Consider the following 27,904-nt stretch of genomic DNA (forward strand, 5'->3'; position numbering starts at 1 on the left):
AAGCAAACTATGAAGGCGGATGCTTCAAACGCGCACACGCACTCCCGTGGGGCCCCTCGCCCCCCCCCTCCCTCTTCATGTAATTCCCCCCTTCTAGAGAGAAAAGTGCAAAGTCATCACACGCCTCTTTTTCATCAACTCTTCTCCTCGTTCGTTTCCTTCGTGCGTCTCTGCTCCTCTTCGTCGTGACGCCTGAGGTGACCCTTCCCACCCCCTTTTATTTTTCGATTCGCGACACACTTTGGTGTCCCTGAGCCTGCGCGATTAGAAGTGGTTGATGGACGTGTGTCTTTTACCCCTCTTTTTTTCTGTGTGTGCGTGTGTGTATTTTCGCTTCTATTCGTACCCCCTCTCTTTGCACGCGTGCCTACGTGTGCGCGTACGCATGCGTGAGGATACGGGGCAAGCAAGTGTGCGCAGGGTACCCTTCTTCCCTTGAAGACCAGCGCGAAATCAAGCCCGCGTTTCTCACTGGCACCAAGCCGTCCTCCCCACCTCCCTTTTCCCCTATAAATGTGTTGTCTCCTTCTCTTTTGACCTCCCTCTGCCTACACACACGGCCCCTCCCCCTACTCCTCCTCCTCCTCCTCCCCTGTTGTCCTTTTCCCGAGTCCGTCTATCTCTTGCTTTCCTTTGTTCATTTTTTGTTTCGATTTCCACCGTTCTCGTTTCCGTTGTTCTACCCCTTTCTTTGTCTGCTGATTTGCCTTGCCAATAATGTGAGAGGTGGTGGGTGGTGGTGGTGAAGCGACAAGAATACCGAGACGATACTATCGAAGCACGGAAAAAAAGGTAAGAGGGAGACAAGACGCACGTGCTCTCTCCCCAACCTCACCCACATGTGTACACACACAGCCCTTTTATGCAGGTAGTGCTGGTGAAAGCGGAGAGAGAGAGATGTGTGGTAACTGCTGCTGGCATGCTGTAGGTTCTAGTTCCATCTCGGTTCCGGCGTGCTCTCCCTCTCTCTTTTTTTCACGCGCAGATCTTTCGACCTTTGTTCTCCCATTTTTGTTTACTTGCTTCTTTTTCCACTGCGTGCCCTTGGACTACGTTGAACGTCCCCTCCCCCCTCATCCATCTTCTCTGTCCACGGGATAGCTGGAAGGTAAAAAACGAAACCGAAGAAAATGCTTGTTTGTTTGCAGACCGCAGCAGCGGCCTAGCGAGGACGATGAAAGCACACGGAAAGTTCACATGGCTGAGTGGACGCCGAACGTTTGTTCTCTGTGTGCCTATGCAGCGGAGCTGTTCTGTCTTGGTCCGCAGCCGTACCCTAGAGATCAGCAGCACCAATGTCTGCGGAGAAGGGGCGTGGAAGATCACAGACGAAAGAGAAGGTCAGCTGGCACGCTTTTTTCCGTATTTTGCTCATGCGTGCACTTTCCGTTTGTGCATATCTACAACTCTCCCCCGCGCCACCGCTGAACCACTACCGTCATGTTACTTTTGTGGTGTGTGTGTGTTCGTGTGCGTCCGAATACCTCTTGGATGCGCGCGCCTTGCGTACCCGAACCTTCCTTTCCGTTTTTCGTTTCTGGTTGCTGCTGTTGCCCCCTTCTCCATCCTCTCCCCCTTTTTTGTTTGTTGTTGCTCGTGAAAGCGAACTGTGTCCAAAGTAGTCCTCCGCTTTGTTTGTGCCTTATCTGGTGACTTCGACTCCGCGTACTCTGTATGTATATATGTATATATATATATACATATGTGTGTGTGTGTGTGTGTATTTATGTTGTTTTCTCATGTACGCTTAGCTGATCTAGGGCAGCGACAAGTGCGGTGATGTTGGTGATGCGTGTGTGTGTGTAGGTGTGTGTTCTTCTCCATCTCCTTTTGTCTACATATATATATATGTATATATATATGTATGTATATATATGTATAGACAGATGCATATGCATCTATGTATCTGTCCGCATACGTGCACCATGTGCAGCGGCACTTTTGAACCTCGTCCCGAACACACGCGCACACACGCGTTCGCCTCCCTCGCCCGTCCCTCGTCTACGGTGGCCCCTCGCTCTCTTTGCTCGTTCGTTTTGCCTCCTCCTCCGCCGCTTTCTTTCCTGGGTCTACAGCTGAAGGCAGTCACAGCACACACGCACATGCACACACAGGCACGCTGTCTCGGGTGCTCTTCAACGAGAAGAGGTAGAAGAAAACCACTGAGCGAAAACTGGAGGGGGGGGGGCGAAAAGGGGTTCGGGGTGCGCGGAGGCAAGAGAACGCCGGCGAGACGCAAGGGTGGTGGAATAGGTGAAGAAAATAAGTGCGCGCACACACACGTATGCACAAACGCACACGGCGCCATCCGTTCTCATTTTATCCCTACGTAAATAAGCGAAGAGAGAGATAAGAACATACAAACCAACACAGGTAGAGGCAACAGAAACACAGTCGCTTGCTTTCTCTCTCTGCCTATCCTTCTCCCGCACCGCCGCCCTCTCCCCTTCGCACCTGTTCTTGTATCTTTTCCTGTTGGTCTGTGATCATGATTTTTTTTCATCTTCAGCGCGTCAAGGGGTTTGTCCTTGTCACCTTTGCGTTACATTTTGTTTTTCCTTCCTTTCTTGGAGAACTTACTCTGGGCAGCAACAACAAGCACAAGAAGCAGCACACGCGAAAACAAAAAACGATATGGAAAAGCCCGTCCTCTTCTTTCACCTCTCTCCTCCTCCTCCTCCCCCCCTTCTCCCCCTCACAACAACAACAACAAAAAAAAAACAGCAGGAAACAAGAAACAGACAAACAACTTAACAGAAGGACAACAACATGGAGGGAAACTTCGTTTTGCATTCCACAAAAACAAAGGACATGAAAGCCGACAGATGGTGGGGTCTGGTTAGTCTTTGGTCTTTTGAAACGCCCCTCCCCCTTTCTTTCCATGTTTTTCTTCCTCTCTGAGTTTTATGTCGTTTTTGTTTTTTTTTTTCAACTCCTTTCCTTCGTTTTCATCTCTTCTGCGGTGTCATACTTGTATCTATATATACGTATGTATAGATACATATGCACTTAGCGCGTGCGTGTTGGTCGCTCCTGCGAACTCTGCCTTCCCCATCTGCATGTTTTCAGTTTCGTTGTTGTGTGTGTGTTTTTTTTCTTTGGCGGGAGGGGATTGTCTGTTGTGTTTTTCCCTCGTTTTTGTCATTGTTCTTCGGCCCTCTTCTTATCTGTCTGTGCTGTTTTCAGTTTTGTGTTTCCTTTCCGGATGGGGTTCTCTTTCGTTGAGGTTTACGTGCTTGTGTGCGGATGCCTTTTTAGCCCTTATATGCGGCATGTATGCATGTTCTCGTGCGCGTCGTTAGTAAAGTTTGTTCTGTGCCATGTGTCTCGTGTTCTTGATATCCCAGTGTGCGCCTATATGTGTGTTTTTGCGCGTGGATTCGTGCTTGTCTCTTTCTCTCCACCGTTATCCTTGTTTCTGTCTTGCGTGTGTGTATGCGTGTGTATGCGTGCATGGACGTGGGGCTGTGATTATCCGCAGCTGCGCGAGCGCGCGCGCACACACACCCAGACAGACAGATCTATATGAAGACACATGGAAGCACCAACCGAAACGAAAAAAAACGTGCACACAACTAAACGTACAACAGTAACAAAGCATGCACATATACAAGCGCGCGTTGATGTTTTTTTTTTTGCATTATGTTTTCGTTTCTTCTTCGTCACTGTTTTCTTTTTTGTTTCGTTTTCTGTGTGCCGCCGCTGTTCTCCCCCTTTAATTTGATTTGCTTATTTCTTGCCACTATGTTGTCTTTCTCCTTCGCTATTTAATTTTTCTGTACCGAGCGTTGCATGCTGGCGCACCGCAGTGCGGTTGCGCTTCACGTTGGGTTTTTGTGTGGGTGTGTAGGTGTACGGCATCTACGTGCATGTCTCTTTCTGTGTGTGTGTGTGTGTGCGTGCTCGCGTACGGTTAGTTGGACTGGCGGCTTGTTCTTAAAGGCTGTTGCTTGATTTTGGCTGATTGTGTTCCTCTTCGCTATTCGGATGCATTTTTTTCTCTCTGTGTCTTCTCGCACCAGTGTACAAGAGAGCCTACGCGAACAAGAGTGAGAGCGAGCAGAGTGCGACACCGCCGTCTCAGAGAGGAGGTTGCCCATGTCGTAGCGCGTGGACGTTGAGGTGGTGTTGTGGCTTCTTGTCCCTTTCTCTTCTTTGTTTCTTGTGTTGCTTTCTGGATGAGGAGACGACGGAAAACGCTGAGGCACTCGTAACACAAGCACGGCAACGGATGAAATGGCTGAAGGTGACTTACGCGTCAGAAAGAAACAAGCAAACCAAAAGACACCAGCGTAAACATAAGCGGTTTGTGTCTCTCTCTCTCTCTCTGTGTGGAAGGTGAGGGTGTGGCACTCTTCTTCGAAACAACGGTGCAACCAGAGGCTTCTTACGAGTTCGTGCAGATCGCAGGGCTGGAGGCGATGGCGTTAGCTTCGGGATAGAGAGAGATACAACTGCTGCCTTCCTGTATAGACGCGCCGCACAAGAAGGAAGGGAGTGAGGGGGGGGGCAGGGGCACTTCGGTCTATTCGGCTGTGTATAGTGACAGAGAGGAAGATATGGGAGCAGTATGGTGTGCGGTCACCTTCTCTTCCTGTCCTCCTGCGCGTTGCCCTACGGGCTCGATGCTACTGCTCTGTAACGATCCGGTGTTCCACTGGGCAGCTCTTGACGCGGTGCTTGACTAACACACGGTCACTCTTCGCCAAACAGGTGTGCAGGCCGTGCCTCTCACCTCCTTCGCCTCGACATTATCGACGTCTCGCTTTTCCATCAAGCGAAAGACATACCGTGCTCACATTCCCTCTCTGACCTTCACACTCTCCCTTTCTCACCCTTTTTTTTCACGGCTTGTGGATGTACTCGCTATTCTGGATGGGGTCTTTGCGTGAAGGACGAGCAACAGCAAGGGTCAGACGAGCCTATTCCTACATACACGCACACGCACACTCAGACACACGTGAGACACCACCCACCCCTCTCCCTCGCCCCTCCCATCATCGATCCCGTTCACCTCTATCCTTCCCATCGTTATCGGACGATCATCCTTCACAGACATACACGCTAACACGGGGCAGTAGAAGTTGTTTTTTTTTTTTGCGGTAGTTATGGTGTCCTTTACGTGCAGCTACTGCCAGGATGTGGTGAAGAAGCCGAAGGTGCAGAGTCATGCAAACGCCTGCGGTTGCGCTACCTTCACCTGCGTCGATTGCATGCAGGTGTTCGACTTGGGCACCGTCAAGGGGCACACCTCCTGCGTGACGGAGGAGGAGAAGTACCAAGGAAAGTGGAAGGAAAAGCTGAGAAGCGGCAACAAGGCCGCCAAGTCAGCGGAAGCGCCACGCAGCGGTATCGAGCGCCCGCCGCGTGCGCCAATGAACGACCTCAGCTCTTCTGATGACAGCAGCGACGGTGACTGGGTGACCCAGAGCAGCGGTAAGAATTCAGGTGCATCCAACGGACACCAAAAGCCAAGCGCGACTGCGTACCGCAAGCACCCGCGTCCTGGCGTGTGCCTCTCCTCTTCTGATGACGAGGGGATGGGAAGGAGTGTCGCCACAACGCCGCTGGTACCTGCGCAAAAGAAGGCAAAAACGGTTTGCTCAGCCTCCTCGACGCCGTCATCGACGCTGCCGGCGGCTGCGCCTGTCCTGACAGAGCAGTCGCCTGCAAACGGGAAGCCTGGAGAGAAGAAGGGCACCGCATCGCCTGCCGCGTCGGTGCCGCACCGTCGGCCCAAGGAGGTGAAGGGCGAGGGAGAGTGCAAGGTGACATATCCTGGCAAGAAGGATACGCCACTGCTCCTGCCGCGTTCCACGATGTCGAGGGACTGCATGGTGCCCACCTTCCTGTTAGGCACCAGCGAAGAGGTGGCTGACATCGTGGCGGACGTCCTGCGCAACAGCGGTGTCCCTTCCATGCGCACCAAGGCTGTTGCGAAGGAGCTCGTGGAGCGGTACGCTAAGCGAATTGCTAAGTCGGTGCGCCACGCGGTGGAGACAGCGGCCGAATCGGGTGCCTTGAAGATCGACAGCGAGGGCAACGTGTCGGTTGCGTAGGACAAACACGTGCGTGACGAGTAGTGGAGTCGTTTGAGCGCAGCTGTGTCGTGTGGTATCGGGGTGTGAACATTTTGACAACACTGTTACGCGACGCTGCCTCTGCGCTTGTCTCGGGCGTGTTGCGGTGCGTTTTTGTTTGAGAGCACAAAATAAAACTCTGCATTAGCGTGTAAGTGTAATGGCATGCGGGGCGTCGATGATCCGGGGTCACCTTCAACGTGACACCATCGTTGTCGTCTTTGGCCGTCCTAAGGTGGTGATGGGGTTGCCTGTCTCTCTGTCTCACGCATATCCCGCGTCGGGCTATGTGTGCGTGCGTGCGTGTGTCGAGCACACCTTCGGCTAACACGAAAACAAACAAAAGTAAGGCAGCGGAGAACCGGCGTGGACTTACAAGCGTGAGGTTGGCGAGGCCCGTAAACCGTGCCGACGGCACACGCAAGATAGAGGTTAGAGTGCCTTTTCGACAGTCTCACAGTGGGCCTCCGTCATTGCAGTGTGTGTCGTCTCTTTTTTGTCGTTATTTTACCTCTGGCAACATGCATGAGACTCTGTAGCAGTGAGGGAGCGTCGCCGTTACAGCGCAGTACGGCCCGAACATCTCTCTCTCTCTCTCTTGCTTTGTCGGGCCTATCCCACTCTTCAGTACCACTGCATCTGTCTATTAGTATCACACAGAACCTAAATGACGCTCGACAGGATGAGGGCCGCCTCTTGGGGGTGGGGTAAAGACAAGGGAGTGGGATATGGTCGAGAAGACACGTAGGCGCACTGAATAGGCGTCGCTGTGACACCTTTACTTTTTGGCGGTGGGTGGTGGCTGAACACACACTCGCAGTCGCACGCCCGTGCACATGCAGCTTAGCTGAGTAGGCACAGCGTGAGCCACAGGTGCTTGTGTGTGCTGTCGCCTGCTCGCTTCTCTCTTCAGCCTCTTCCTTCCTTTTTTCCTTACTCTATCTTCTTCGCTGTCGACTGCCGCGCACTGGGAGCTTTTCGTCATACCCGTCCTTCACATGCCGGCGGATGCTCACCTTCACATGCGCCCACGACCATACTCGCTCGTGCAGTGAGTGAAGAGGGAAGTAATCCGCATTCACGTGCTCGTCCGCGCGCCTGCCGTATCGTGCCTCGTCATCGAGCGTCTCTATACAGACATAAATAAGGAAGAGGGGCGGCCGGCATCACTCGCGCAGAGCCACAGAACGAACATCTGCCCCGTAAGCGACACATCCTGTAGAAGAAAGCGGAGCACCGGTAAGGGAGGGGGTTGTCTGCCTGGGCATTCGCATTTTTTTCCGTGGTTTCCACGGCAAAGCGGGATCGGAGCAAGGGTGAAGGGGCGGGCACCAAAGTAAACACTCACCTGCCCAACGCGCCGACCAGCACTGCCAGAGAGAAGAGTCACCAACTTCAGCACCTCCCCCTTTTCCTCTCCCTCTCACTTCCCATCATTGTGGTTTGACACGGAGCCCTCGCTTGTGTGTGTGCGTGTGTGAGCTTGCGTTGTTGGCAACAAGGAAGGAGCATTCAGCGAAGACAACACATCTTCTTCTTCCGCCTTCACATATTACCTATCTTCTCACTGCAGCTCGTTCTGACTTCTTCCCACTCCTCTCTTTTTTCTGTCGCCACATACGCCGACGCACGCATCCCTCTGAGACCCATCATACACGCGCATAAGTGTTTCAGCCGGGGAGGGGAAGGCATACACGTTTTTTTTTGTGTGTTTGTTCTCCTTTTTCCGTCTTTTTTCTGGTTCCTCACTCTTTTTCTTTTTCCGTCTCCGCGCTTGCTTGCTATCACACACATCGATTTGTTTCTTATTAGTGCTATTTCCTTGTGCATTGCTCTTGACATGTGAGGGCCGCGCGTGTTTGTTTTTGGTGGTTTGTTGGTCTCTCTTCTACCTCCCTCACTCCTACACGCCTTTCCCCCTCCTCCCCCTCCCACGCGCACGGGTTCGTTACGACGACGACGGCTACGCACGCGTGCCGGCTCTCTCACGCAGACAGGCAAGCAAAGGAGACGCATAGCCATCGCCCCTCTTTTTTTGTTTTACCAGTCCATCTGTCTTCGATTTTTTTGTGTGTTTTGGTGGTGGGGAGTTCTCCTTTCTTTCGTGAATGCTTCTTGTCATTGCATTCCCCCCCCCCCCGACCCCTTCGTGATTCTCTCATAAGCGTCTATACACATATATACACATACACATATACATGCATATCGTTTACTTGCCCGACTATCTGAACTCCTGTCAGAGGGTCCTTTCCTTCTCCATATTTGTCTCGTCTTTTAGCACTTTGCAGTACGCCGAGGAACGAAAACTTAAAAGTGTGTGTGTGTGTGAGAGAGTGAGAGAGAGAGGGAGCTTGCCTGTCTAAGAGAAAGACGCGATACATAGACATACATACATATCTTGCTTGTGTGCGCGTGTGTGTGTTGAGGGTGCGAGTGAGAGTGAGAGTGAGGGTGAGAGAGAGAGAGAGACGCAAAAAGAGAAACCACGAAGAACAACATAACGGGAACGAAGGCGCCGAGCTCACTTGACAGTCAGTGTGCTTTCCATCTTCTTGCGTCCCCGCACCAGCCTTTCCCCTTCTTCTCCCCCTTCTTTGTTTTCGTTTCTTTGTCTTTTTTGCGTTCTTCTTTTGCTGACTCAATCTGCCTCACTCTGTGTTCTCCGACGCTGCCTTACGCCCCCCTCCTCCCCCCCCCCACACACACACATCATCATCATCATCATCTCTTCTTTGCGTGCGCCTGCTCTTTGCGCCTCTTTTTGATTGTGCGCCTGCGTTTGGTTTGTTTTCGTGTTTTTTTTGTTGTTTGCGTTTTCCATTTTTTTTTTCGTTCGCCTCCCCCTTTTCTCACTCGCCTTCGTTAGTGTACATTCTTATCGTTGACACACTCGCACATATATACATGTATACATGTGTACATGTATATATGCAAAGGTGTTCGCGCTCATGCTTGGACTCATACGCATGCATACACGTTTGTGAGGGTTGCGTCGTAAGACACAGCATGATTATTTATATATTTATTTTCTGCTTCGTCCCCCCACCCCCGCCTCCCTCCTTTTTTTTCTCGTTGATTCGTGTGCGCCCCTCTGGGAACTGCGTATGAATTCGCAGGAGGCGCAGTGCAACACTCGTTTGCAGAAGAGCAAGAGCATCTGCCCGCCCCTTCAGGTTTATACTGGGCATCATCAGAAGAGTTGCACCAGCACGGTGCACATCACTCATCATCTCGGGCCACAGGGAACAGGCCTCCTGTCATGATACCGGACGTGAAGTTTGAGGTTCGCAACCCCACGCCTTCTTCACTGCTGCCTCCAAAGAGCAAACCTCTGGAGCAGCCGTCTTCGTCTATCCTCAGAAAGATGAGCATACCGAGGCCCTCACAGACACCAAATGCTTCTGTGAGCACTGGTGATGCCTCGATAACAGCATCTACCCCTGTAAAGGATAGATCGATCAACAGCTTGCACAACCGCGCACCAGCGTCACAGGAGCAGCGACAGCACTCACTGCCAACCTTCCGTGAGGCAGAGCTGCCGCTGCCACCGAGGAAGAGCAGTGATACTCGCCCCTTGCGCCGCCCACACAGGGTGCCGCGCGACGTCGAAGATGTCGTGAGCGCACCTCTACTGCCGTGCCGCGCCTCGCCGCAAGGGCCGACGCAGAATTCACGGGGAGCTAGGACAGGCTTGGATGACAACGGCGTCCACGTGCACATGTCAGAAACTGCCTTGATGTCCATTTTGCCCGTGGAGGCCCCGCTTAGGGCGGACGCGACCGATGGCCGGGTGCCGGCGGAAAAGCGGCGCTTCCCTACACTCCGCACGCCTCATCAAAGGCAGGCAGGTCCCCGAGCGATACATGGCCGCAACGACATTGGCAGCAGCGGCAGCACCCCGCGCGCCACCGGCGAGCTGAGAGCGCTCGACCCCCGCATCACAGCGCTGCAGCTGGAGACGGTCACTGCTCATGCGATGCAAGCGAACGCTGTCACCGGGAGCGGTACCGCACTTCAGCCCCATCCCCCCTTGACCTCCGCCCCTCTCGCATCTCGCCACCCAACCGTGGTCGAGGTGCTGCGGCGGCCGCAGCCCACGCCGTCTGCACACGCGGGCAGTTCGCAATCTCGTGCGTTAGATGCCCTCCGCCGCCCTGCTTCGGCTGGGTCGATCTCCGATACCTCCCGGATGCCCGCAACCGACTCCGGCGCGTCCGAAGGCAACCATCTGCTCGGGCTACTGAGTCCACATCCGCCGGCCTTGTCGAGGCCACTCGACACCGAGGAGGTCAACGGGGGCTGCGACGGCGGCTTGCAGGTGCCGCCCCCGTGCTTGTCATCGCGGCCGCAGAGGTCTCCCAGCTGGCTGATTTCAACGAAAGACGGGACGGAGGGCAAGAGCCGCGTCGACAGCTGCGTGATGGTCTGCGACACGCAGCACTTACCCCAGTCGGACAGCGAGTGCTTCTCCACGTCATCGTCGACGTGCTACCGCTCGGCGTACAGCGTCAACGCTTCCCGAAACATGCTTGAAATGTTGCCCTTCATCGACCCTTTCGTTAAATGCGTGAAGATGCCGAGCGCGTGCATCCGCGCAGGGCCGACGCGTCTTCGCGGTCGTCGCACGCGCTCGGGCATCACCGACTTACCGGCGAGTTTCGGCACCCCAGCCGGCACGACAAGCTCCGGCGACAGCGTCCTCGAGCACGGCGTTGCAGCGATGCGACGTGATAACAGTGCCCAAACGCGGTCGTCGACGCTCGAGCCTCCTCCCACCCGCAGCAGCAGGAGCGCCAGCACGGCCACTATGCGCGTTGCCGAAACCAGTCATGCATGGGGCACAGCACCGCCGCCACCACCACCTTCCCTCTCTTCGGCTCCCGAGGAACAAGAAGACCAAGCCCTCGAGCAGCCGCCGAGTCGCGACTCTCAGAAGACCTGCAACGCGCCTGCTCTGACCACACCTCACTCTCCGCATCACCCGGCTGCGCACACCTTGACTTTTAAAGCGCCAATCAGTGACTGCGACGTGGCCCAGCCGGGCATCGCCGCGGCATGTGCGCGAAGGAAGTCCATGGAGGACCAGCAGAGGAAGAAGCTGCGCGGTAGTCGTTCCTTGCAGCATCACGGGCGTCCAGAAGTGTGCAGCGCGCCCAACAGCGTGGACTCGGTAACAGCCACCCCTGGCACTGATGCCGCCAGCTCCATTGCTACCACCCCGTCATTCACGTGCACGACGTCACCGCAGGGCAACGGGACTCCGGCAAAGCTAAACAGCTGCGTGTCCCTTGGCGCCTCAGTAATCTCGCTAGACAACAGCGTCATGGGCGCTTCGCCTGGAGTCGTCGCTGCGGCGGCCGTGACGACCACGTCTGAGTCGTCCCCGGCAACACCGGCGGCCAAGGGCGAACTGGAGACTGATGCGCGCCACCGAAGCTTGCTCCGCTCGCTGGAGAGGAAGCAGGTGAACCCCTTCCTCCGCTCCACTTCGATTCTCTCGATGCGCTCCTCGTCCCTGGGACGCAGCAGCCTCAGCACCGCCGCCGCCGCCGGTCGCAGTGGACGCGGTGGTCGGGGGCACCACCGCTCCCAGCCGCTATCGTTTGTGAAGGTGCCGCCGCTTGGGTGCGGTGCGCAGGGGCTGTCCTTCTGCTCGCTCACCGCCTCCGGCGTTCAAGCCTGGGTAGAGGAGGGTGCCGTAGATGCGCCGCTTGACGTCTGCGCGATGACGTTGTCGTCGTTGCTCCGCAAGACCGATTCGCAGCTGCGCACGGCAGACAGCAGTGTTTGCGGTGGCAGCAACTTGTTGCGGCTGATCCCGCGCAGCGAATGCGCTGCCGGTGTGGGCGGCATCCTTCGACCACGCAGTAGCTTCTGTTGCTCTCATCTCGGCTTGTCGAGCAGGGCCAAGCACTCCGGCAGCAGTTCCCTGCAGCGAACGCCACCACCGCCTGGCCCCCCGGTCAACGTCACAAGCTTCGCCAACAACGTCTCGTTTCGTCGCACCATCTTTGTCAACTCCTCTACACGGTCAGTAGTGGGGGCGAGCGAGGGCGATGCAGCTTCGGTGGCGACAACGGCGACAACAATGACGACCACCGCAGCGCACTCCATTACCCGCTCGAAAGCACGCGTGTTCCCGTCGCCGGTTGGGCAGAGCAGCGCCTACCAGGATGAAGAGGAGTCCGAAGTGCAGCGCGACGTGATGATCGGCTTCGCTTTTGCTCAGGACGCGACCATCGCAACACGATCAGTGAGCAAGGAGATGCAGCCGAGCCGCCTCCGTGCCATGGGCGCGATGCTTGAACATCCGGACGCGCCGCCGTTTGCCAAGGCTGCCATTCAGCGTCTTCACATGCGGTCCCCCTACCAACTACCACAAACCCAGTCGCACGACACGCACTCTTCGCCCGACCTCTTGCGCAGCGTACGAGACGACGCCGCCGCGGAAGCGCCGATGATTGTCACCATGACCACCTCTGTGCACTCATGCCGCTGCATGAGCCCTTGTTGCATGGCTAAGCCGCAGAGCTCCAGCGCTGCTCCAGCCGGTGCAGATGATCCGCGGTCCCAGGAGAAGCTCTCGGCAACGCCTTTGGATGAGGGGGTGCGAACCGGGCAGTCCGGCGTGTCTCTCGTCCCGCGCATTGGCCACGATCGCTGCCACCTCTGCGACGTCCACAAGTACGCCAAGCAGCAACAGCAAACAACGACCGTGTTACTGGAGTCCGTGAAGACGATCAAATCGCAACGGCCGAACGCACTTGTGCCACGCAGCGTAGTGGATGCGAGCAGGTCGGTGGCCGGTTGCCTAACAGCGACAGAGGTGCACCTCCCCAAGGTACTGCCGGTCAAGCGGCCCGACCCACGCTTCTCCATCAAGCGCCTGCTCGGCCTGTGATATATGGCAAAGAAGGCGGACAAATCAATCGCCCCCGCGTCCCCACCGGGTGCATTTGAGATGTCTACTTTTCGTTTCCATCTTGCGTTTGTTCCACATTTCATAGACAACTATATATACATATTACCTCGGCTGGCACGCGCATCTCTGCGTGTGTCTGTGTGGGTTGACTTCTGTTGAAATTTCCCGTTTCTATAGTGCTGACTCATTTTTTTCTTTCTCGTGTGTGTTTGTGTGTTCTCTGATTGACATGCCTTGCCTTTGGTTGTATGAGCGGGTGCATACGTGGTGGAGGCTGTCTTTATCTTCTCCCTCTCTATATTTTTTACCCTTCCACCTCTCCGCGGTGCCGTACTCTCCCTGTGTTCTTGTCGAAGAGAACCTGAGGGAAGGGGGGGGGCTCTCTTGGCGTTGGGAAGAAAAACATGGACAAGGTTGCCAACGCGAGGCCCGAAAGACAGAGGATGTGAAAACAGGGGACGGGCAGGCTTATAGCTGTGATCACGGCCGCCCGCTCGTGAAGACCTTGGAAAAAGAGGTGGGGCAAGCATGTTGGCCGCTACTCGGATACAGGGCTAGCGGCAGCCACAGATGAACCAAAAAAAAAACAGCAGGCGAGTGGAGGGAGGGAATGCGGGAGAACGGCTGGTATGCACCATATTTGCATCCAGTCAGTTTCTTCCTTTTTCCGCTCCACTTCGGCTTTCAACCCCCCCCCCCCCCACACACACACACTGCTGCTCCGCCGCCCTTCCACAACTCTTTCTCTCCTCAGCTGTAGCCTTCCCACCGCACCATGCGATGTGTGGTTTCTTTTTTCTTGTTGTTTCCCCCTTTTCTCGCCACTGTTGTGCGTGGGCGGGCGTCTGACGTGTGTGCTCTCTCTCTTCGTGTCATAACTTGGCTTCTGAAACGAAAATAAACCAACTCGTGTTGATCCTCTCGTGTCTCTCCTCATCTCTGTGTCGGCTGTCCGATGCAGGACATGCTTGATTCCTCCGTTTCCTTTTCTCCCTGTTTTTGCCTTCTTTCTTCTTCCTCTACTCCCTCGCGTGTGCCATCACCCTCACAAGCATCTTCTCCCTCCCTCCCTCCCTCCCTCCTTCCATTTTTTAGGTTGACTTCTATTTTTTTCGCCTTTTCTGTTGTTGTGAGCCGCTGTGCTTTTTCGTTTGCCTGTGTGGCACGTGCTCTTCGGTTGCGGTTGAGATTGCCGGTTTCTTTCGTCGTTTCGCTGTGTATGTTGGGAGCGTGCAGCAAGGGTGTGTGTACAGCTGCTGCTAGTGGCGGAAGCAGATCACCATCACCTCAGGAGAAGCCCCTTCTCCCTCCTCATGTGTACTGCCCCTCCTTCCGAAACGCACCGACAACATGAGTGAGTGCCACGAGCGTCCTTCCTATCCCGTCATCGACACATTTCCGTTCGTGGGCGTCATCCGCGTGCGTCCTCATTTCTTTCGATATTTTCTACCTAAGTGTCCACCGCATCCATCTCTTCGTTTCTCTCCCTTCCCTCGTCTTTCCCTCCTCGTATATACAGACTCCACCTGATGGCGTGCGCAGCACTGAAGCACACCCCCTCGCAAGGCCGTCCCGAAGTCTCCTCAGCTCTGGTTAGGTCGCTGTGTATGTGCCTGTCTCTGCGTGTATGCTTGGCGGGGCTGTGTCTGAGGGTCTCGTAACGAATGCGCGCATGTGAAGGTCCTGATCTCTGCTGTGCGCGATCAACTCTTTCTCGCCATTGGCTGCAGTTCTCTGCCACCTCGCGTGTTCATATTTCCTCATCGTTGTCGTATCCCTCTCCCCGACCTTCTTTTTGCTGACTCTTCGCGTGCATGCGCGCACCTGGAAGAGGATTGCCGCCGCCCACTCCCACCCGCTCGGCAGGGGCCTTCAGCTAATGCCAGCGCATTGGCCAACACGTCGCAGGGGTTATCAAAGTAGCCGCGGCTCGACTCGCCAGGCTGAGGGGGAGGGTGCTCGCAGGAGTGGGGCCCATGAAAGGATCCTCTGCGCTCCTCCCACACAGCACTGGTCGAGCCAGAGCTACACTACAGCGCCATCGCGTGATGGGACTGCGCCAGCAGAAACTGCCGGAGGGACCTTGAGCACGTCCACGCCAATGCAGCCGCAGCCATGGCTCGGTACCCCGACATGACGCAGACAGCGGAGACCTGCTCGAAGCGGCGGATCCACTGCCCCTCGGCTCCACGGTGCTTCTGCGCCGCACCCGCCTGCCTGTGTTCCGCGTTCGGCGTGGGAGGTGTACACGCCGAATCACGGCGTTGCCGCGGCGCTTTCGCAGCCCTCGTCCGGGCATGCCGCCAACGGCTCTCCCGCTTTGCGAAGCGCCGCTGCTCGCTGGGCAGAGATGGTGCGGCCACACACAGACATCGAGCCAGGAGCGCCCGCGATGCGCCACGATACAGCACCCATAGATGCAGCGACAAGAGGCTGCAGCCGCGCCTCGTGTGCAGCGATGGCGCTGAGGGCGAAGCAACGGAGCTGGGGCGCGACCCTGGTGCGAGGACACCCGGATCGGCCAAGGCACAGGCAGACAAGTGTGGTGCTTGCCACGGACTTGGTCATCAGTCTCGTGCGCCAGGCCGACATCCCGCGAAGCCGCGCGGCACGAGGCGACGGGAGGACCATGCTTGCCTAGCCCCGCACCGGCACCTGCCCCCGCGCCGCGGATCCCTGCAAGGGCGGGTGGCTGGCAGTGGCGGCATGGGGTGCTGATGCTGCGCTGCCTACTGCTGCGCTGGCGCGTGCTTCTCCGCGGGCCGCCTTCCGCTCGACACGCCCCCGCCTGTGAAAGGCCTGCGGGCTCAGCGGAGGGCGGGATGCCCCCCTGCTGCCTTGCCACACACGCATAGCGGCGTCCCACCTGTGGTGCGGCACATGTGGTCAAGCGGGCCAGCCACGCCCTCTCCCCCACCCCCAGGCAGCGTCGTCGTCCTGCAACAAGCCCGAGGGCGCAGGAATGCGAGCACTGCGCGCAGGTGCGGTCAAGCACAGCCGGCATGGCGTATGAGACCCAGAACAGGCCATGCGCAGGTGAGCAGAGCAGGAGCGATGGGCGAGCCAGGCGCGTGCGTGCGGAGCGTGCGGTGGCCCCTACGTCCGGCCGGGTCTGCGCTGATGAGGCGCAGACGCCGGAAGCACGACGAGAGCACCCCCGAATGGCACCAGCGAGTCGTCCCGACGCGCATGGGGCGAGTCCCCACGCCACATTACGGCATGCCGCGGTTTGGGGCGACTGAGGGGGGAGAGGCATGGCATGCAGGCAGGGTGTGCAAGGTCTCGGAGGGCCCTGGCCTGGGTGTGGCCAACTGCGTTGCTGCGCTCGCCCGGCACGCCCCCGTGACCGCCACCCCCTTCTACACGCACGGCAGACGCCACGGCCTCCGCCCTCGAGCAGGACGCTGAGGGCGGTCTCGTGTGGATCAAGGCATGCGGTCCACCCCTGTGCGTGTGTCGCCGATCGTGCAGCACACATCCAAAGAGGCGAGCAGCGACACTAAGATCCCATCAGGCGCGTGTCCCGATTCGATGGCAGGACTGTTCCTCCTGAACGACGAGAACTTCGCTGCGATGAGACAGAGGCAGGAAAACTGTGTTTGGATGCGACTGTTTGATGACTGATTCGTGACGGAGTGGCCAGGTGACAGAGAAAAAAAGTTCCTTGTTTCCGTGTCTGTGTTGTGTTCTCGCCGTGGCTTCGTTTGATTGTTGGTAGTGTTCTTGGCGGGTGCATTGTTGTTTAGGTGTCCGCGTGGAAGATTTGTCTTTCACTGCCGCTCGCTGTGAACTAGTTTCCCGTTTTTATTGCTTGTGCTATCGGTGTCTTGTACAAAGCAGCCATTCAGTTGTCGACTATCCCGAACGCCATGGCGCACGTGCACACCCGCTTAAACCTTGTGCTGTTTTTTGTTCCTCCTCGTCTCACGTTCACTGCTGTTTTCGTTCGTATTGTATTTTGGACGGATTGTGTGTATAGATGTGTTGATGTATATGTGGGTAGTTCTTCTCTCCTGTCTGTCGTGCTTTTACGTCCCCTTCTTCGTTTTCCTTGTCCCTTGTTTGTAGTCTTTCCTGTCTCCCACCATAAACAGCGAGTACCATGAGTTTTGTTCATACATATATATATATATATATATGTGTGTGTGTGCGTGCTGGCGTTGTGTACTGCTCTCTTAGTATTACTATTAGTGGGGTTTCCTTATGTGTTGGCGTCGCGGTACTCACGGCTTCCGTTTGTCATGCTCACTTTGCGTCGCTCGGCGGTCCCGCTGCCCCCTCCGCCCTCCTCCTCCGCATCTCTCTCTTCCTGCCCGAGCCTTTTTCGCTGTCGTCTTTTCTTTCGTGTGCGTTGTGTGGTGTGCCATTCGGCCCACGTGCGCCTTCAGTTCCTTTACCGAGTGTCTGTGCCAGTGCAGGGCACAGAATCAAGCGAAACCACGACGACGAGGAAAGAAAGAAAAGTAGAGCATCACACTGCATGCTCGGCCTGACATTCAAAGAACTGGGTAAAACACCTCTGGGGAGGCTACGGCAGTGAAGCTGGTGTGCGCGATGTGCGCGAGCACACGTGCATGAGGCAAAAAGAAAGAGTGAGAGGGACTCTGCACACACATACTTCTCGATTCGCCACTTGAAGGCACCACTCTTACACGCGTGTCGGTGATGCGGAGGGACTTCACAATGACGTACGACATTCTTTTCTCTCCTTGATCTTGCACCATTCATGAAGGCATCCAATGCAGCTGTGGTGGGCGAAGCCATTCAAAGCACTGAGGCGCAGCTACAACAAAAACAACAACAACAGAAAAACTTCATGAAGCACTTGGTAAGGGTGAAAGCTGAGGCGGAGCCGAAGGGCACATTGACCAGGCATGTGAGTTGTGCGAAGTGCTGGTGCCTTTAATTCACCTCCTCTCTCTAACACGGCAGTGCACGCGGAAAAAAGAGGGAATCCTGTGCGGTTTCATGTCCTACCTCGTTCTCTTCTCACCCTCACCCGCTGCCCCTTCTTTCCTTCCTTCCTCTGTCTCTTTCTCTCTTGCCTTGTCTTCTCCGTCTACCCCCACCCGCACGTCGACACATCGACATGCGGGTATTTTGCCATGGCCTTCGAGGCTCCTCCAGACCTTGGCTCTCGCTCTCTCGCTCTCTTTGTGTGCGTGTGCGTGTTTGAAAAAAGGCGTTCTGATTTTCGTTTTTTGTTTTCTGCGTTTGGTGGGTTTCGCCTTCTTCGGTTGCCGGCTCGACCGTTCTGTTTTGGCCTTAAGTCTTGTGGCGCTCCCCTCTCCCGAACCCCGTCTGCCGTCGTTACGCGTCCGATACCTATCACCGTTCTATACCCACTCCCACCCTCTCTCCTCCTACCGGCCCTCATCACACGTGAGAAAACTACACAGCGACGTACAACTTCGCCCCCCCCCCACACACCACCACCACCACCCTCCCTCCTATCCCGCTCTTGGCCCAGGCGTGCCTTGCCCATACACCTTCCTCCCCTCAGTGACTGAAGCGTGAAGAAAATGGTGTCTCCAGCAGACTACCGGATCAGCGAGATCTCTCGCTTTCTCATTCTTGTTGGAGGCGTATGCGCCAGCTCATGCATGTCCACCTTCTACGGTTTCAACATTATCAGCAAAAACCTTGCGGATATGTTCAACCTGACCGGTGCGGACCTGACCACGATTACGACGATAGGTATCGTTATCGGCTTCATCACGTTTCCGTTGGGTATGCTGCTTGATCACATGGGCCCCATGTGGGTGTGCATGTGTGCCTGTACGCTCAACGCTCTCGGTGCGCTTCTTTACGCCCTCGCCTTCAACGGCAACATCAAGGGTAACGTTCCCACGCTCGCCGTCTTCTGCGCCATCATGAACCTCGGCTGCTCCTCCTTCGACACGGGCTCCCTAATGGCTGTGCTGGGCAGCTTTCCGCTGACGAAGGGCCCTGTTGTGGCCATCATGAAGACTTTCACTGGCCTCGGTGCGTCCATCCTGGCCCTCATCAACTATAGCTTCTTCCGGAACAGTGATGCGCACTACATGTTCTTCATGGCAGCGCTTATTGTCTGCCTGGGCACCGTGGCAGTCATCTTTATCCGCTTTCCCCCCTACCACATCCTTGATCACGAGAAAACCCGCGTGCCGGAGAAGATGCAGGTGCGCCGCCGCCTGACGGAGCGCGCCTACCTGACGCAGTACCCGCCGATGGCTCGCTTCTACCTTGGTTTTGGCATCATTATTGCGCTTGTCATCTACCTGACAGTGCAGTCCTTCTGTGTAGCGTACGCAAACCCGAGCGACACGGCGCGCATGGGCAACACGGTCGTGATCATGGTGCTTGTCTTATGCCTGGGTCTCATGGCGGCCCCGCTCCCGTTTCTGGGTGGGATGGAGAAGGAGCCGAGCAAGGACCTCCCCGACTACCCGGAGGACGAGGTGATGAGCTTCGAGAACGAGGATGAGAAGCGTGTGCTGCAGCCCGCCGTCAAAGAAATGGCCGAGGATGAGAACGTGCTTGGCGAGGTGTACCTGAAGGACGGCCACTGTGAGGTCGACAAGAAGGGAAAGAAGGTGCCGGACTCCTCTGATGAGGCGCTGGTGCACCGGCAAGTCGCCTTCGAGGATGCCGTGATGCTGGAGGACGAGAACAAGGCGCGCATGATGATTTCCGACCAGGATCCGCAGTATCAGACGACCTTCTGGCAGAGCCTCAAGCGCCCCGACATCTGGCTGTGCTGGTGGAACACGATGGCAACCTGGGGCTGCGGCATGGTCATGGCCTTCAATTCGGCTCAGATCTACCAGTCACTATCGAATAATAAATACGAGCGAAAGACGAACACGATGTACTCCGCCATCATCAGCGTAGCGAGTGCGCTGGGCCGCCTGTCCATGGGTATCCTCGAGTTCATGGTAAACCGCCAGCCCTCCGAGACGCGCCCGGTCATCACCATCGCGTATCCGGTGGCCTCCATCTGCATGGTGGTCGGCCTCATCTTCTTGCTGGCCCTCCCACTAGAGTCGAAGGCCATCGTTATTGGCTTCTTCTTCGATTCCTTCGGCAACGGCTTCAGCTGGGCCTGCACGGCGCTGACGGTGCGCACGCTGTTTGCCAAGGACATCGGCAAGTACTACAACTTCATGTACGTCGGCGCCTTCATTGCAGTCATCGCGCTGAATCGCTTTGGCTACGGCGAGATGTATGATCGTCAGGCCAAGGCGAACCGCGATGCCGACTTGGCTGCGGGCAGGGTCCCCATCTACCCCGTCTGCGCCGGCAAGAAGTGCGTCGCCAACAGCTTCGTCATCCTGCTGTGCGTGAACGTAACGGCGATCGTTGGTAGCACATGGCTCCACCTGCGCTACCGCAGGTTCATTCTCAAGCACCGCGCTGAGAAGACCGCGGAACGAGAGAAGTGTCGCGGATTCGATCAGCAGGGGGATGGTGTGGCGCAGGAAACGAACTTGTGTGCTGCCGTACTGTGAGGCACATCAGCGCATGTAGGTGTTGTCATCTGTATGTCTCTTTGTAGTGGTGTCTTACAACGGTGGCTGTATATATGCGTATGTTGGGACACTGCTTCCACACGTTTTTTTTTGTCTCGTTGCACTAAAGCGGGTCGTCGCACTCCTTTTGAGCGCATGGCTGTCGGTGCTCTGTACTTCTCCAGAGGCGTGGTGCTGCTGGCCCTTTGCCGCTTTAATGGCGTCTCCGTGCCGATCCAGCCCGGATGGGAAGGTGCGTGCGGAAGTGATGCGCTTCCATGTGGGGAAAGTGGTGGAGGGAGAAGAAGCGAACATGAGGGCAAACCGATGGGCGAACACGGGAAAGGGGTAGAAGAAGAAGGAGGGCGACGCAAGGCCACTGCACAGGCATAGGGGAAGAGCGTTTTCGATTCCTTTTGTTTCTTGACCAGCTGTATCCTGTAGGTGCGTGCGTCGTGCTTCACCCGTGGCCCATCCACCTCTACTCCTTTCTCGCCTTTGTCCTTTCTCGCTCCCTCGGTCACTGCCCTCGTGTTTGCCTCATTCGCTCCCCGCCATTCACATCCTGCGACGCGCGCACACGCAGAAAAACAGATGCTTCAGGTAGTACGACAGTTTTTTCAATGATACGTGTTTCCTTCCGTTGTTTTTATTTTTCCGGTGTCTGTCTTTCGCTCCACCTTGGCACAAGTTTCTTTCCCCCTTTTCCCCTTTTCCGTGCTTGGTTGTGTTCCGCCTCGCCGCCTCCCCACCCCACCGCTCTCTTCGTTGTGGCTCGCTCCTGAGTTCCTGTCCTACTCCGACACACCTTCCCTTTTGAGGACTCGGTGGCGAGCATGTCCGCGTGCTGGGGTGTGTGTTCGCGAGCTTTTTTTTTGCCTCCTCCGTTGCGGATGAGGATGGCCTCGATCACTGCTACTGCGCATCATCGCCAAAAAATAAAGACTGAGATTTGGTGCCCCTGCGCACCCGGACATACACAGGCGACACCTAAAACGCGCATCTTTCTTGCTTTCGTTTTTCCTTTGTTGTGCCTGGCACTCTGAGCCCCGTGCGCACGTGTTAGGTGGCATCACGAAACAGGAGAGCAAAGTCGATGATAGAAAAAGAGGAGGGAATCAGGCCCTCTTTTTTTTTCGCTCTCGGCGAACCCTTCTCGCTTTTTTTTGCATCGTTCTGCATGTCTGCGTCCATGCACACAACTACAGTTCTTCTCCCTCCCACGCACTACATATATGTATACATGTATGTATATGTACGTATCTGGATGCTACCGTTTGCGTTCTCGTTTTCCATATGCTTGTATGTAATCGTGTGTGTGCCTGCGTGTCCTTTTTACGAGCGCGATTGACGGCTCTGCGTGCTTCATGGTTTTTTTTAAGCGTTTTCTGTGTGTGTCTCTCTCTCTCTCTCTCTCTGCACACCATTTGGCAAGCCGTACCGAGACGCAGAGACAGACGCAGACACCAGAAACTCACACCATAGATGTGCTGAGGACCAAGGTGGAGTGCGAGAGAACATGTTTGCCGACTTGCGTGTCATCAGCAGAAGACGGCGCATCTACTTCATTTGCTTGTCCCCCCCCCGCTCTTTCTCTTTCATTGTACATGGAGGAGTAGGTGTTTCTCGGGCGCCCTTGTGCCCTTGTGTTTGTGTGTATGTGTGTGTGTGTGTGAGGGTGGATATGCCCTTCCATCTACGTCACCGTGCTCACATTTTGCCTTTCTTTTTCGGGTTCTCCAGTCGCCCTTTCGTGCCATTCCTTTTCCTCCAAGTTCTTCTTTCGCTGCTGCTCACTTTGGCCTTCCCCATCTCTTCCCGTGGGCGTCTCTCTCTCATTCCACTATCTTCTCCCTCCACTTACCAGGAAGCCATTGCTGTCTTCCCCCCTCCCCTTGAGAGTGCTTGTGTGTCTCATTCGACGCTGATCATGGCAGCGGGCAAGAAATACGACAAGAAGCAAAGTGCAAAACAAAACGCACCCCTATTTGCGCGGTGACCGAAGTTTCTTGCCTTCATCGTTGTTGCTTCCCTGCCTGATAACGACGGCCCCCTAACCGCGGTATCAGGGTGCAGTGCCCCCGTTCTTGGTGTCGACAAGACAAGTCATAACGGGCGCGGTACCGAAGAGACGTGCAGCCCCGGATACGCCTCGAACACCCCACTACAAGCTGTGCTATTTATGCGGCGGCAGCCTTCCGACACCTGAAGAACACGGACGCTGCGCTTGCGAGGCGACGGGAGGACCATGCTTGCCCAGCCCCGCACCGGCACCTGCCCCCGCGCCGCGGATCCCTGCAAGGGCGGGTGGCTGGCAGTGGCGGCATGGGGTGCTGATGCTGCGCTGCCTACTGCTGCGCTGGCGCGTGCTTCTCCGCGGGCCGCCTTCCGCTCGACACGCCCCCGCCTGTGAAAGGCCTGCGGGCTCAGCGGAGGGCGGGATGCCCCCCTGCTGCCTTGCCACACACGCATAGCGGCGTCCCACCTGTGGTGCAGCACATGTGGTCAAGCGGGCCAGCCACGCCCTCTCCCCCACCCCCAGGCAGCGTCGTCGTCCTGCAACAAGCCCGAGGGCGCAGGAATGCGAGCACTGCGCGCAGGTGCGGTCAAGCACAGCCGGCATGGCGTATGAGACCCAGAACAGGCCATGCGCAGGTGAGCAGAGCAGGAGCGATGGGCGAGCCAGGCGCGTGCGTGCGGAGCGTGCGGTGGCCCCTACGTCCGGCCGGGTCTGCGCTGATGAGGCGCAGACGCCGGAAGCACGACGAGAGCACCCCCGAATGGCACCAGCGAGTCGTCCCGACGCGCATGGGGCGAGTCCCCACGCCACATTACGGCACGCCGCGGTTTGGGGCGACTGAGGGGGGAGAGGCATGGCATGCAGGCAGGGTGTGCAAGGTCTCGGAGGGCCCTGGCCTGGGTGTGGCCAACTGCGTTGCTGCGCTCGCCCGGCACGCCCCCGTGACCGCCACCCCCTTCTACACGCACGGCAGACGCCACGGCCTCCGCCCTCGAGCAGGATCCTGAAGGCGGCCGTGTTCGGATCAAGAAATGCCTCTGCTAGCTGAATCAAGGGAAAGACAATGTGTGGTGTTAGGCGGCTAATATGGAGGGCGTCCGTGGCGCTCAGAAGGGTTCGCAATGCATGTGATTTTCTGGAATTTTGGTTGCGTTCTTCTCCTGTGTTTTTTTGAGGTGTTTGTGTGCAGGTGCCCGAAGGTCTGTATCCGTGTGTGTGTTTTCGTGTTCATGGAGGTAGAAGAACCCCTAGGTACACCCTCTCTTGCTTGGGTGACGCCTTCGGGTTACTGGACCACATCACCTGCCCCGCCCTCGTTTTTTTTTCCGGTTTCTTCCTTGGAAGCTCACCGTAACCTTACTCGACTTTTGTACTCTCCTCACCGTATGGTGCTCCCCTCTATTTCTTTGCACTGAAGTTCACTCTCTACCTCCCAACTCGTGTGTGTGTGTGTGTGTGTGTGTGTTGCCTGTGAATGCTCAGCAGTTTTCTGTGGGTTTTTTGATGTCGGTTCTTGCATGTGTCTGCCTAGGCGTGCAGGCATGCGTGGAGGTATCCGCACGCGGTGGTACCGTTCTGCTCGGTCCTTTGTGGGGGGGGAGGTCTACGGCACCCACCTCAGCCTTGCTCCTTTTTGTCTCTCCATCCCTCTCCGTTCTGCACACTCGCTGTCAGTCCTCCGGCTTTGTCTCCTCGCAAACGCACCGGCAAGTGCGCAACACTCATCGGCCGGCCTTCTCTACCCGTCGCCCGCACCTTTTTTGTTGTTGGTGGTCCTTCTCTTGTTTTGTTGAACCTGCTCGATTTTGCACCTTGCGCGAGCGTATCATGCGCACGTTCCTCTTGTTTGTTTCGCCCTTGTGCACGTGCCACCGTTCTCCTTCGTCTCCTCCTCTCACCCGCGGCTCCCTGGCGCTGTCGATCTGCCCTGTTCGTTTCGTTGCGCTTTGGGTCTCACAGTCGCCCACACATGCCCGCGTACGATCCCACACGCGGGGTGGGGGCAGAGAGGTGCATCGTGACCGGCGCAAAAAAGCTATGGTGTGCCTACACAGAGATAGTCCATCCAGCGCGGACGTCTGCGTATGGATGCGCACTACCTTTCAGGGGCACTTCTGCCAGAAGAAAACGAGTGCCACCGCACACACCGAAGATGCGCACCGACAGGTGTGCCGTCTCGTCAACAGCAGCGCACTTTGATAACTGTGCTCACGCAGAATTCGTTGTTATTGATGCTCTGTTGTTCCCTTGCCGGGGGGGGCTAATCCTCCTGTTTTCCCCTGTTTTTCAGCGGCGCTGATTCAGCTGTTGTCTGTGTACGGCAGCGTGCCTTTTGAGCGTCTTCGTCTGCCGTCTTGCACCGCTTCTCTGAAGCGCTCTCCTACCGATAAATGCACTGTTCCCACGGTAGCGTATCCTCGTCCCACAGCTGCGCCGCCCTCTCTCCTTCTTATGGCCCTCTGTGTGCGTCTCCTGTGCTCGTTGCGCACTGCGCGCCCCTCCCTCACTGCTCTTCTTTTGTTAGCTGATATTCTCTTTCTTTGGGGGAGGAGAGGAGGTTTCCGGCGCAGAGCGCTCAAGGAACGAGTTTGCGTTCGCAGATGGCACACGTGAGGCGTACGAGTTCGAGTTGCAGCCGTGCACACGCACGCGTTAGATCTTCACGCCTCATTCGTAAAGGGGCGGAGAGGAGCGTTAGACCCAAGAGAGGTCGCACTTCTCTCATTTAGAAAATGGTTGGAGGCATGCTTGTGTGCAGGCAGCGTGTGTGTTCCTTTTCCACGTTTTTTTTTTCGTCCTTACCCCCCGCTGCTGGGCAGTTACAGAACCTCGACTTATCTGAGTGTGTTTCTCGTTTTTTTTTCGTTGCTGACGCTGTTCATTGGTTCGATTGCCGACGTAGCTGCTTCTTTCAGCCCCCACCCCACCCATCTTATCTCTTTGTGTGGTTTTCTTTTTATGTTTGTGGTTGGGGGACAACCTATTCCGCTCCGCTGTTGCCTACCGTGCTGCTGCTTCTCGTCTCTGCGTGTTTGTGTTTGTGCTTCCGCCATACCGTACGAGCGCCTCCGAGGCAACCCCAAGAACAAACAAAAACGACACACACACACCAAAGACTGAAGGTGTCAAGCGGCACAGTCGGCAAGGCGGGGGAAGAGCGACGGACGAACGGGAGGAATCTCTCCGCAACGATTTCGATGATGCCGTGCTCTGGCGGGTGCAAGCGTTGAGTAAGAGGCGACAGTGTGTGACAGTGCTACCTGTTCTATCTTTGCCGTGTACTGCGTCTTTGTTGCTCGGATGCGAGCTCACGCAAGTTCGCAACTGATGGTCAGTATTACCCCGTGCCCCACCCCCTTTTCTTCCCCTGCGTTGCCGCTCGTCGTACGCACACAACCCACGCACAGCGCGCACAGAGGATGCCTTCACTCCGTTTGTTCTTCGTCCGTCTCTCTCACTTTCTTCTTTCCATGCTCGTCACCGCGTGCGCACCCGCCTCCACCTCCCACACGCGCCTCAATGTGCTCATGTGTCAGCATGACCTAGCAAGGAATGGATGGCGAATCTTGTTCGATTCGCCAAGATAAGCGCGGGCACCCCACGGATGTCCTGGGTTGCCGCCGAAGTGGCAGAGGCCTGCGTACGGCAGCACGGTATGATGTGCCGCGCTGCGCTACGGCAGCCACCGCGGCACTTCCTACATGGGCAGACGCGGCGGGCGGCGACCGTGACCGCGCTGTCAGGTGTGTGCCGCTGTCTGTCTACGGCAGCGCCGAGGTCTGAGCCCATCTCGACTCCTGTATCACCGAGCTCGTCCCCGTCGCCCAAGCAGGACCCGCCTGCCACCCCTCGGCAGTCCGTGCAAACTGCAAGCCTCACACTAACAGCGGAATCGGTGTGGGAAACGGTCCCACACTGGTGCGAGCTGTGCTGTGAGCCCGTTAACAGCTGGCACAACCACCTGGGCAAGCGCGACCATATTTGTCTCGAGATGATCCTAAACTCCGTAGTCGGCAGCAAAGGACTCTGGGAATCCGACAAAGTGTGGGACAGCATTGAGCTGTTTCGAAGTCACTACACGAAGCGCCCACACGGGCAGCCACGAACGCCCTCGCCGATTGTGAAACGCCTCTTGAAGGAGGGGCTCTACGTGCCGGGTCCCGATCACCCGCTTGGCATGTTCTACGACGCCTTTGACCGTGGTGACCCGTACGCGCGGCGGGAGGAGCTGCATCTGCTGCTCTTGTACTTGAAGGAGTGTGGGATGCTGTGCCTCGCCCCCGACGTGTTCCCTCCAGCGATCTTCCAAGGACACTTGCTCTTGCACAGCGAGGTGGTGCCGGTGCTGACGCGCATCTTCCCAGACGGGGAGGTGCGCGGAATCTCGGCACTGTCGCAGATGATAACAGGCGCCTATGGGCTGGCAGCGGCGTATGAAACGTGTGGGATGGAGCGGCTGGTGCCGGTCTCCTTGCTGCAACACCGAGGGTTGAACCCAGAGCTCATTTCAGTTTTATCGTCGGTAGAGGAGTTCGACGGCGTTGCGGCAAGCGATGACGCGACGGGCGGCACCGGCGGCGAAGAGACTCTCGGCGAAGGCGCCGAAGGTGGGACTAGCGATGCACCCTTATCAACCGAACAATCCATGGCAATGCGCTCCTTGAGCGCCGCCATGCCCCGTGCCATCCTCGGCTCCCTCCGCTGGGCCCTCGCTCCAGAGGACACGAGCCCCCCGCCGATCATCTTTCAGGACCACAAGCGCAACGCCTACCTGACCACCTTGGCAGCGCGCGCGGCACGCCTGCTGATGTCCGAGCTGATCTTTGGGCGCATCTCCGAGTACGTATATCGTTTAGAGTACGTTCTGCGCACAGACTTCGGGCGCGAGTATCTGCACCATCGATACGAAGGCCATCGAACGGCGGACAAGGCCAGCGGCCGCGCGGCCTCGCAGCGCTGGCTGCGCAAGCAGTGCATTACCCCTTCATTGTCGAACGAGGGAACTGTTGCCTATACAGGTGGTGGGCTCGCCGCCCATGGGCTCAACGGCACCGTGGCGGCTGAGTGCGCCGTTCGGATGCACGACGAGGCTCGGAAGGCGCGCATGCACAATCGCCGCGGACTGCCGAAGGCGCCACCCAGCTCCCCTTTGGCCCGCAGTGTACGCTTTCGGTGAGGCAGTCAAACGGCGCGCGCTTCAGCGGCGGTGTGATGCATGCTCCAAAAACAGCGAATCGCATACTGACATGCACGTGGCGAACGGAGCGACCTTGCAGCGCCGCACTGTCGGCTTCCCCGTGGCTGGTGATGCAAGTGGGGATGCCGCGCAGCGTGCATGGCCTAGTGCCTGTCGAGGGGTCCTGCAAGGGCATTTGTCTTGCCCTTGCAGTGC

At 56.8% G+C, this 27,904-nt stretch overlaps 4 protein-coding genes across 4 annotated transcripts; all 4 read left to right on the forward strand.

Moving 5' to 3' along the window:
• Positions 1 to 5,108: 5,108 nt before the first annotated feature.
• On the forward strand, positions 5,109 to 6,059 carry LMJF_29_1400 (putative RNA binding protein; the record flags this gene model as incomplete). The annotated part of the gene is made up of 1 exon (XM_003722172.1): positions 5,109 to 6,059. One exon carries the CDS (start codon positions 5,109 to 5,111, stop codon positions 6,057 to 6,059), a length of 951 nt encoding a protein of 316 aa, XP_003722220.1.
• Positions 6,060 to 10,269: 4,210 nt separating this feature from the next.
• Positions 10,270 to 12,981, forward strand: LMJF_29_1410 (hypothetical protein; the record flags this gene model as incomplete). The annotated part of the gene is made up of 1 exon (XM_003722173.1): positions 10,270 to 12,981. The coding sequence occupies one exon, from the start codon at positions 10,270 to 10,272 to the stop codon at positions 12,979 to 12,981; it is 2,712 nt and encodes a 903-aa protein (XP_003722221.1).
• Positions 12,982 to 18,524: 5,543 nt separating this feature from the next.
• LMJF_29_1420 (conserved hypothetical protein) lies at positions 18,525 to 20,492 on the forward strand (the record flags this gene model as incomplete). The annotated part of the gene is made up of 1 exon (XM_003722174.1): positions 18,525 to 20,492. The coding sequence occupies one exon, from the start codon at positions 18,525 to 18,527 to the stop codon at positions 20,490 to 20,492; it is 1,968 nt and encodes a 655-aa protein (XP_003722222.1).
• Positions 20,493 to 26,167: 5,675 nt separating this feature from the next.
• LMJF_29_1430 (conserved hypothetical protein) lies at positions 26,168 to 27,688 on the forward strand (the record flags this gene model as incomplete). The annotated part of the gene is made up of 1 exon (XM_003722175.1): positions 26,168 to 27,688. The coding sequence occupies one exon, from the start codon at positions 26,168 to 26,170 to the stop codon at positions 27,686 to 27,688; it is 1,521 nt and encodes a 506-aa protein (XP_003722223.1).
• Between the last annotated feature and the right edge of the window lie 216 nt (positions 27,689 to 27,904).

This window comes from Leishmania major, chromosome 29, assembly GCF_000002725.2.
Source record: "Leishmania major strain Friedlin complete genome, chromosome 29".
Classification (NCBI taxonomy): Eukaryota; Euglenozoa; class Kinetoplastea; order Trypanosomatida; family Trypanosomatidae; genus Leishmania; species Leishmania major.